Source organism: Balaenoptera acutorostrata, chromosome 1, assembly GCF_949987535.1.
Source record: "Balaenoptera acutorostrata chromosome 1, mBalAcu1.1, whole genome shotgun sequence".
Lineage (NCBI taxonomy): Eukaryota > Metazoa > Chordata > Mammalia > Artiodactyla > Balaenopteridae > Balaenoptera > Balaenoptera acutorostrata.
This window is the reverse complement of record NC_080064.1, coordinates 116,532,302-116,543,506: the sequence shown is the minus strand read 5'-3', so window position 1 is coordinate 116,543,506 and position 11,205 is coordinate 116,532,302. Positions and strand designations below refer to the sequence as shown.

The 11,205-nt window shown below is 35.9% G+C and overlaps 1 protein-coding gene across 1 annotated transcript; it reads right to left on the bottom strand.

Annotated features, from left to right (window-relative positions):
* Positions 1-4,192: 4,192 nt before the first annotated feature.
* On the bottom strand, positions 4,193-5,860 carry LOC103000606 (olfactory receptor 10R2-like). Its single transcript, XM_028163950.2, has 2 exons — positions 5,855-5,860; positions 4,193-5,095 (listed from the first exon to the last, which is right to left on the bottom strand). Exons 1-2 carry the CDS (start codon positions 5,858-5,860, stop codon positions 4,193-4,195), a joined length of 909 nt encoding a protein of 302 aa, XP_028019751.2.
* Between the last annotated feature and the right edge of the window lie 5,345 nt (positions 5,861-11,205).

Genomic DNA, 11,205 nt, shown 5'->3' with positions numbered 1-11,205 from the left:
AAAAACAACTTCTTTGTGGGAGTGTCTAATCAAATGCTTTGCCCAATTTTTAAGTTAGGGTTTTTGTCTTACTATACATTAAGCTTCAAGAATACTTCTTATACTCTGGTGCAATTATTTGTCAGATATGTTTTGCTAATATGTTGTTCCACTTGGTGGCTTGCCTTTTATTTTCTTAAAAGTATCTTTCAGAGAGCAGTTTATTTTCTTGTAGTTTTGAAAGCTAGAAGCCCCAGATCAAGGTCCAAACCAATCATTTCCTGTGAGGACTCTTCCTGGCTTGTAGGTAGGCACCTGTCTCTGTGCACTCACAGGGTAGAGAGAGCACAGCCACATTTAACCTTAAATATCTGCACAAAGGCCCTATTCCAAATGCAATCACACTGGAGGTTGAAGCTGCAACATATGAATTTTGAGGGGACACAAACATTCAGTCCATAAGAAAGAGTGTGTAGAATTGATATTATTTCCCCCTTAAACATTTGGTAATTTTTGCCAGTGAACTAATCTGGATCTGTTTCTATTGAATAATATTTCTCCTGCTCCTGGTTTATATTCCTCCTGCATCTTTGAATGTCTAATATCTTTTAATTAGATGTCAGAAATTGTCGATTTTATGTTTTTTGCTGCTAACATTTGTTGTATTAAGTATGATTATATCTTGTTCAGGTCTGACTTTATTTCATTTAAAATCAGTTAAATAATTTTAAGCCTTCTGTTAAGCTTTTTAAAGTGCATCAGAGCAGCCTTTAAACTAGTACTGATTTATTCCAACTGCTAAGAAAATACCATTCTGAGGATTCTACCTTGTGCTATGTTTCCTACAAAGTCTACTCTGGTTGTTGGGAACATAAACTTCTTTTTTGAGCTCTAGGGATAATGTGGCTTATTGCTTACAGTAGTTTTTTTCCCCATCTTCTATAAGAGGTATTTTCTTCTCATAGATGTGTGTGTCAGTACTCTGCCAAAGACTTGATGGAATTTCTTTTTTTAGACATGTAGAGTTCTTTCTGTGTGCTAACTCCTTTCTAGTTCTCTTTTTGGTAAAAGGCCCCTTTGTCCTCTCTGAACTCCAATCTCTGTCTTCATAACTCAATGAGATCACCTGGCACTCTTTGGATTCCCTCTCAAACAAAAATTGTGATAACTAGACTTCTAACTTTAGTACTTAAAATTTTTAAATATTTTTTTTCTCACTGCATCATGATCACAGAGTAATATCTATTATTTGTGTTCTGTGAAAGTATTTACCTTCACCTGGTTAATACCAAGACATAGTTACTAGAATAATAAACACCCCTAGCTAAATAAGTCAGTCAGAGACTGCTCTTTTCTCTTTTGGCCTCTCCACCACAAACTTCATTTTCAGCATTTTTTTAAACTAAAGTTAGGCTTCTCTAGTGTCTGCTATTGGGATTCATATTCTTTGCTTTGCACCCTAGAAACTGCTTACAAGTTATAAGGTGGAGAAATTGTTTCTCTTCTTTCATGGACCACATCTTATGCTGCCTGCTGTCCAATGTCTGAAAACTGATGTTTTGCATATTTTTCCAGTGTTTCATTTTTTTAAGTTGGGGGTGTTGCAGTCCAATCTCTTAATTCATCTTGGGAAAAGCAGAAGTTGTTATTTATCTTATTGTTGATATTCATTAAATTTCATATATGATATTTTAATTTAAAAATGTTTAGGAAAGGGAACTAAAGAAAAAGAGAAAGGGAGCATCATTTACCATATATATATATAACTATTAGCAGCTTTTATTTAATCAAAAAGAGCCACTATTCTTATCTGTGTGAGGAGTTTGGGGAAGTATGTAGTAGATTCAATATTTTTAAACAGGAACGATGTTTATTTTATCTTTGTTTCTTCCATCATATAACCGGTACTCAGTAAATAGTTAAAGAAAGAGTAAATAATTCATAGAACCTGAAAGCTGGCTTTAGCAATTTATTAAATTGATATCAGTCAGTTGATTCCCCCCACATCTTCATTTTCCAATATCAATACTGAAACTGCTTTTTCCTACCTAAAAAACTTGACAAACTGTTACCCAGTCCAAGCTTGTACTGTTCACTATACTAAAGGTCAATAAAATCGATAAATGATTTGTTGGGGCAAAGAATAGTGACTTTATTCAGAAAACCAGCAGACCGAAAAGATGGTGGACTACTGTCCCAAAGAACCATCCTGCTGGAGTTAGAATTCAGGCTTCTTTTATACTAAAACGGAAATGGGTAAAGTCCTGATTCCGGGATGTGTTAATTTCTTCCTTCCTGCAGCCATTCACAGGTGGACCTGGTCAGGATGTTTCCTGTGAGCTGAACAAAGGTATTTTAGCTTAACACTCATTACATAGGAGACAGGGTTCCCAGAGATGGGCCATTATGTATAATTTAAGCTTATAGGTAACATCCCTTTGGTGATTAACTTGTAGCAAAAGCAATAGGATGCAACGGTTAAAAGAAATAGCTCTAATATAAAGTCAGATTTGTTCTTCCCTAGTACAAAACCAGAGGGAAGTAAAAATGTCTTTAACTAGGGGCTGAATTGATCAACTCAAATGATCAGTTCCTTTGAGTTCCTCTAGCTTTCTTTAGATCTATATATGGGAGGGCATGTATGGTCTGGTATAACCAGCCAGAAAGTGCACAATCTGAAAAACTTTAGATACATTCATATTTTGAATATACTCACATAATTTCAAATCCTCAATCCCTGTTTTCTAAAATGAAAAAATGAAAACCTAATTGCATGGAGAGGGACTCAGGGAGCACTGATAAATAAGAAACAGGCAAAATCAGATAATTTGCAAAGGAAGAGGCATTTGAGAAAGCTAAAAAGGACTATTTCGCTGTAATAGGAATGAAGAAAATATTAGAATAATTGTGGTACAAGTACGTTTGCAGATGCAGTGACAAGAAAAAAGAGGGGATTTCAGCTTGATACCTTACATTTTCTCTAAAGTATGATGCAATGTTATCAGGTAACATTGTGTTTGGAAGGAGTGACTGAGAGGGCTATGGGAGGAGAGAGTAGTTCATTGTTGTTTTAAGTAGAAGTGAGCATATGTGCAATACCTTCTGCAGAGAACAGAAGATTGATAATTGGTGATAATTGATAAAGAACAATACAACTAAACTAAACTAATCAAAATAGGCTTCATAAAGATAGGAATGTGGATATATAATATAAAATCCTTTAGTCTAAAAGACATAGGGGTTAGAGAAGGGTACACATGCGATAGAGCTTATAGGGAAATGTTAGGGAAGAAACTCAGGCTGTATTAGTATAAAATTGACTTCCAAGATAAGGGAAATGATTATCCTAAGTCACCTGGAGTATTACACCCATTCCCTGGTGACTCTTTTGAAGAATGCTATTAACAGAATGGAAAGTACCTTGAGAATAATCCAGAGAAAGATGACTAGGATTTATCAAAGGAGTCATCAGCTAGGTTAAAGGTGTTTTTAGGAAAGCATACATCATTCATCATCAAATATTTGAATTGCTGCTGTGTAAGTGAAACATTAGACACAAGATATGCATCTCTGGAGATAATAAGTGGGACCAAAAGGAAGAAGCTATATAAAAGTGGAGCTTTATAACAGAGATATTTAACAGTGGTTAAACTAGAGGCTGAAATACTGCAAGTGAGATTCCTGCAATGACAGAACAGTTGGAAGTGATAGTCTTGAGTCCATACCAACATTAATAGCTCATGGTTATGTTAATAATTTTCAACTAGATTTATTTCATTTTCTCATGATTTTTTGTGAAGGGTCCTGTTAAGGTTTTGCTAAACTATTGAGAACCTGTGATGACTGAACCTTCTATACTGAATTACCATTCACAGTGTTACTTATCCTTCCTGGAAGAGACTAAAATCATTCTGAAAAATCAAAATACTTCCCTATTCATATTTAAGAGCTTTTGAAATGTGCATCTGATTAAGGATTACCCCAAGTTTAAGAATGCACTTCACAAAGCCTATCAAAATAATACCACGGAGAATCTTTCACTATGAGGTTTTAAAGTGTTATGTAAATGAAAGACAACAGTATCATCATTTTATAGTTATTGATATGTCCTCAGAAAAGATTTTTTTTTTGTATATGTGAAGTATTCTCATTATAGAGCTTTAGGATAAAATCCTCTTCTGCCAGTCACTTTCTGAATGGACATCTGGACATCCTAGTTCCTGAGGCTATACACCAGGGGATTCAACAATGGAGTCACAACTGTGTATGTCACTGTCACGAGCCTATCTTTGTTGGATGAGTACTTGGATGATGGTCGCAGGTAGACAAATGAGGCACAGCCATAGTGAACAATGACTACAGTAAGATGGGAGGCACAGGTGGAGAAGGCTTTTCGCTTGCCTTCAGCTGATGGGATCCTCAGGATGGTACGAGCAATGAAGCCATAAGAAATGCAAATGAAAGTCAGGGGGACCATGAGTGCTAGAATTCCACCAATGAAGATGACCACTTCGTTGATGTAGGTATCAGTACAGGCAAGCTGGATAACTGGTGAGATGTCACAGAAGTAGTGGTTAATCTCGTTAGGGCCACAGAAAGGTAGTTGAAAGACTAAGAGGGAGCCTATCAGTGAGAACAAAAAACCAATCACAGCACAAGTGGCTGCCAGTTCTCCACATAACTGCCAGCTCATTAGAATAGAGTACCGAAGTGGATGACAGATGGCGGCATAGCGATCATAACCCATGACACCAAGTAGCATGCAATTAGTGACAGCAAAGCCAAGGAAGAAAAACATCTGAGTGTCACAGTTAACAAATGAGATTGTTCTCAGCAGAGACAACAGATTTATAAGCATCTTGGGCAGGATGACAAAGGTGTAGCCTGTCTCAGAGATGGAAAGGATCCCTAGGAAGAAGTACATAGGTATGTGGAGGCTGTGATCCAGGTTGATGACAGTGAAAATGGTGATGTTTCCACTCAGGATAATCAAATATAGGCACAGAAAAACAGCAAAGAAGACGAGCTGGATTTCTCCAAAGTTGGAGAATCCCAGCAACAGGAACGCTGTGACAGAGGAGAAATCAGTTTGGTTGACTTGTTCCCCAATATTGATCTACAGAGAACAAGAATGAAGAAACATTTTTTACCATGAAAGGTGGAGATAGTTAGTTGCACTATGGGTTGAAGAATACTAAATAGGAGAAGGGGTAAGGACTAATGCTAGTAGGAAATGCCCTATCAATCATGTCAGTTTATGGAATTGTTTCCAAAAACTCAGATTACATGTTCCCACTGACGTTTCTGCATCTCTCATAGTGTTTAAGTCTAGGAAATTATTTTCACACTCCCTACTTCAAATACCAATTAGGGAATGAAAGTGTCTGAAAACTTCCTGCATGCCAACTTAACTCTACCATTTATTATCTGTGTAATCCTCTGTGTCTCAGCTTTTTCATTTGTAACATAAAGATACTAATAGCACCTCTTTACTAGTTTTCTTATGAAAATTAAAGCACTTAGCAGAGCACATGCATACTGTAAACTTCTAGTAAATGTCAGTTTCTGCTACATAAGTTATTTAATTTTCAGGAAGTAGTGCTAGTTTTTCTTAAGTTTCCTTTTGGAGATACTTTAAACATATGTCTGCTTCAGGTTTTATTTTTTAATCTTATTGTTTTATTTTCAAAAAACTACTGGAACAACATGCAAACCCACTCCTATTTGTGTTTATTTATGGAGACAATAATATTGTGTTGACTTTAGTTCATCCTTTCCCCTAATTAAAACAATCTATTTGACTCACTCAATCCATGGGATTTGGGTGGGACCTTAGTGCATTTTAAGTAGCTCTAGAGAAACACAAAGTTCTTACAGTCATGTTGATAATGATCTTATTAACTGCCTACCATTCTGCCAAGAATATAGACCTGATTTAGAATTCTGCTGTAACTGTAGTTTCAGACTTCAGAATGAAATAAATCGAACGAATCAGACCTTACTTCAGTATGAACCATTACAACTCTTCACATTTTCCCTGGATTTCCAACAGAACTCACCATTGCATTGGACACACCTGGCCTCAAGGAGTTTCAGCTCCTCCAATTACTCCTTACTAAAGGATGAGCAAATTCTTTCTGCTTTAATTCAACTAAAATCAAGTTTGAATTTGTAAAGTTATAAAAAACATCAAAGCAACCAAATAGTTGGAAAACATAAGGCACGGAAATGGAATACAAAAAGAAAAAATTTTACCTAATGTATAATAGCTCAATTGAAGAAACCAGCTGACTGTTAATCCTACATTTTTGAGGTATATTTCTTAATCTAGACCATCTTTGAGTGTTTTCACTTCAGGATCCCTCACTTTCAAGAGAAGCAGAAGTATCAGTTTCATTTTTCTATCTGAATGGAGCATAGTGACCATTAGGCTAATGGGTAGATTTGACAGGTTCTCTGAGTAGACAAGTCATTATTTCTATCAAATTATTTATTCATTAACGTGTTAATTTATTGATAAATTAAATTAATATTTCCATTTACTCCATATCTACTTTTATTCTTTTATTTTTTTAAATTATTTTTATTGGGGTATAGTTGTTTTACAATGTTGTGTTAGTTTCTACTGTACAGTAAAGTGGAGTTCCCTGTGCTATACAGCAGGTTCTTATTAGTTATATATTTTATACATATTAGTGTATATATGTCAATCCCAGTCTCCCAATTCATCCCACCTCTGATACATATCTATTTTAGTATAAGTAAAGTACCATTAGGTAAAGTACCATTCTTAAATAATAGTAAATCACCTTGCCTTCTTCAACAAATGGAAAGACTATGTCTTCTCATCTTGCAACTCGCCTCTGTGCTTTTGCTCATCTTTTCCCCTTCACCTGGAAAACCTTTATTCACTTTCTATCCATTCTTGATCACCTAAATAGAAGCTGCAACCTCTGACTACTCTGGTCTCCAATGATAAGAGTGATATCAACTTTCCCTTCTCTTAAATTATTTAGCTACTTTCTATTGTGTATGAAATGTATCATGAAAGTACCAGCCTCTACTTTTTCATACACCAGAGTGTAAATACCTTGGGAGGAGTTTTGTATTTCCCATAGCATATGAATACAAATTGCTACTTAAGAACTATTTGTTTAATTAATTGATGACTAAATATTTTATTTTTTTAAAGATGGCAGCTGTAAAAGGCATTATCTAAGCTCATGAAAAAGATGGTGGAATTTTAAGCCTTGTATGGGGAATCTGGGAACAGAGATTCAGCTCACAACCTACCAGATCATACTGCAAACTTATAATTATGTTACCTACATAATAACATGTCACACAACCAAGAAGTTGTAGAACATTAACCAGACTCAAGTTCTCATGAATGTCCCTACCATTGCTTTTATTATTATTACTATTACTACTACTCTGGTTCTTCAAAATACCTTAATGCATCACTAGATGGCTAACAAAACAAACCACTAGGATATTCCCTGAGGAATGTAATTTATTTACCTCCTCAGTTCCCATCTGTGAGGCTTATGCCGTAGATGATTTGTCCACAGAATGTTACGATTGTGAGGTCTAAAAACAGCAGAAGATCTGTAAGTAAAGATAACTCAATTATGCATTCATTTCTTTTACTTCCTCATTGCTTATTAGACTTTTCTAATACACCATTTTCACCGGAGAATAGTTTCATGTGACATTCAAGAATGGACATTAAATGAAGTAAATGTAGAAAATTCACTCTTGATAGGATATTAACAGTTTCTGTCCTTTCTTTTTCAATCACTCAGGAAAGCCTTTCGAAAGGAATCAGTCTTTCAGAGATGATTGATAGAGAGGGAGTCAGTTCCATGGGATTGGGGAGCATATTTTATAACCCTTGTTTGTAGCCATCCCTGTGCCTACTACAGTTCATTGGTGGTGTCCTGTTTATCACCCCAAAGCCCTATATTACCCTCCATCTTCTAAGTCTATCATATATATTTGTGCCTTGCTCTCCCTCCATGTCTTTTTTAACCATCATTAATAGATAGACTAAAGCTCATGGAATAATTAGAACATTTCTAAAATTATCGTTGGTGACTGGCACTTCTCTATCACTAGACCCAAACACTAACTTTACTCAATTTTTCACATAAAATAACCCAACAGGGCCGATTTCTCTAAGTTCCCTAGCACAGAGCTATTAGAAGTCAGTGAAACCTAGAAATCTAATCAAATAGGAGTCAAAAATTAATATTACTACAATCATTTCTATTTTGAAATGACTCTATTCTATTTCTTTCTACTACTGACATCTCAGTACCCCCAAACTCTGTATTCCTTCCTCCTCTGCTGAGAAATCTGAGAAGTATCCCCTAAAGCATCATTGAAGAACTTTTCTTTTGTCTCTTATTAGTTGTAGCCCCAACATGCTGGTTTATATTTATACTTATCAAAACTCCAGGGAGCTATTATTGCAACATAATTTTTGGCACAGTTCCAATACTTTCAATGAGTAAAGAGGATGCGGAAAACAACATGGATCCTAAATCTCACAGGTCCAATAAGATAAAAAGGGAACAGGAGAAAACTGACATTGGCAATTAATTGGCAATTAGTCCCAGGTTGCCTGGTAGCTCATTAGAAACTGAAGGTTGTTGCAAATTAAGAAAAAGAGAAGTAAATATGGAAAACCCATATTATAAGAGGTAACACACGGCTGTATTTTCTAAGGTTGCTAGGTGAGGGAGAAGTCCTTTACTTCCTTGGACTTCACCAGGGCAAATAAAGCCTGCTTTATCATTGCAAAAGAAGAAGCAAAGTTCTTCTTTTTAGTATAGGTTCATCTGAACTCTACAAATTCAGTTTCTGCACCAAGGATAGGGGCATAGGAGCATAGTGTGAGGGATGAGGAAGGGCGATATCTTAGCTAGCAAAACTGAGACCTTGAAGAACAGTTACAAAGAACAGGTTTGAGGACTGAAGGAAAGTTGTGGACTGTTTAGGTGCAGGTCACAGAGATGATACTCCACTTCTTCCTGGCTTGATGGAGATGAAAAGACCTCCAATCAAGTGTCGGCCTCAAGGGTAGGGAATAGGATGAAAAAATCTTGAGTAGCATCCTACAAGGCTTGGTTAGTCCCCTAATTATCCTCATTCTTTCCTGCAGTTCTCTGTTGGACTGACCAAAAGCAGATGAGAGAGTTTGTGGGGTTGAAGGAAAAACAGTTAAGTGCCTGTTCCACATTTGTGTGCCACTGTTTTCATATCCTATATTTGAAATGAAGTTAAATTCAAGCTATCTGTTGCTGGGCTCAGCCAACACAATTTCTAGACCTTTAAATTTTCTAGAAATCTTTATTCTTCCTCTTCTGTGAGATAATGAAGAAAAATTCACCCTCTCTACCCTCCCTCATGAGTCATGAGAGACTCACAGGGAGAGGTCAGAAAGGATTGCAGGCACTTAGTCAAGGTCTTCTCGCATTTGACTCTGTTGCAGATCTCATCAGTGGCTACGGGCAAAGAAGTACCTGTTAGCAGTCCCCAGCATTTGTTCTCAGAACAGCAGAAACTCCCAAGTGAGATGATTACTGACTCAGTTTTTTATTTCCAGTTATACCATTTTCAGAGGCTACCAACAGAGATATGACAGTAGCTACTGCTGCTTCCAGCAATTTTCAAATGTGCACAACAGTTCCTCTTAATAGTTGCTGAATTCCTGGATTTCTTGGACAGCTGGTCTGCTCAGTGCATCTTCCCAAATAAACATTTCCCCACGGGGTGCTGACCAAGTCTTCAGCTTTGGTGCTGCATAAGCCTTTAAAGAAATCTGTTCAAAGACCTCTAAGGTATCGGAGCAGAAATAAATCTGAAAAATACTGCAGTTAGTCACATTTCAGAATCACTTCTTGAAACAATTGTGGACTTAAGATAACCTCCATAACTGCATGAGCCAATTCCTGTGAATAGAACGTATATGAATACATTCTGTTCTTTGTGTTTCTCTGGAGAACCAAGACCAATACACAAAACATACTCTGCACATAAGTGATAGATAGAAATGGAAATGGAAAAGTGTAAAGAAGAAATCTTAAAAATTATAAAAAGAAAACTGTTGTATGTTGATCAGTAGCTTTGATTTTCTTGTGAATGAAGCACAATACAAACCAGCATAAGGAAAGGGAATCTATTAACTTAAATCACTGGGAAGTTCAAGACAAATCTCATCAGATATGGCTCAATTCAGAGACTTGCGTTACAACATTATGCTGAGTCTTGACTCAGAAGTCAACCTCTGAAAAACATCCTCATCTATAATTTACTTTTTCTCTTTAACATATATCACAATTTTATGTGCATTTAAATTATATTTTTTTTCATTTATATCTCTATTTTCCATCTCCATGGGAAAATTTTTCCTGTTTTGCTAAATTTTTTAGACTCATCTCTAGGATATTGCCTGATACATAATAAGTATTCAATAAATATTTGTTGAATAAATGAATAGTTTTTCTGTCTTTCACTTACTTAGCTTCACACTTTGTGTTAGATTTCTTTTGCAATAAGCTGGCTTTATCCAAATAACAGGGGAAAAAATGAAGATGAAATTCTTAAAACTCCACTCTTAGCCATACAATTCAAAAGGTTTTCAGTCTCACACAGCTAAATATTGAATTTAATCAATATTCTTTCTAGATAGAATTTGGAGCAATGTGTGATTGATTTCACAGGACTTTTCACCCAACATATGGCAAGGGATGGAGGAGGTAGGGTTTGTCCCTTGACTGATACACTTGAAATGGTTCCAGTATAATTTATGTCTATTGTACTATAAAAAGTGAAAAAAAAAATCCAAGTTATATTAGACTCAGTAGATAAAAGGAATCCAATTCATCATTCCCATATCTGAACAAACATCAGAACATCAAATGATGAGTTGCAGGCAAATTGTGAATAATTAATAGGCTATGACATCACCACAGGCTCAAGTTATCTGTTTTCTTAGCTCTTCTTTCTTCTCTATTTCAGTTTCATTCTTTTCTCGGTTTTCCTCATGGTAGTAAAATGGAAGGCAAAACTGAGGTCATCTTTCTTTTATCTTGCTTATATAGAGAAGCAAAATAATAAGAACCTGAGTGCTGAGAGTATACTGTAGGAGTTAGACTCAGTTTCTGCTCCCTACTTTTGTGAGTATTGTGAGAAGACAGTAAAAATATTACAGCAGCAGCA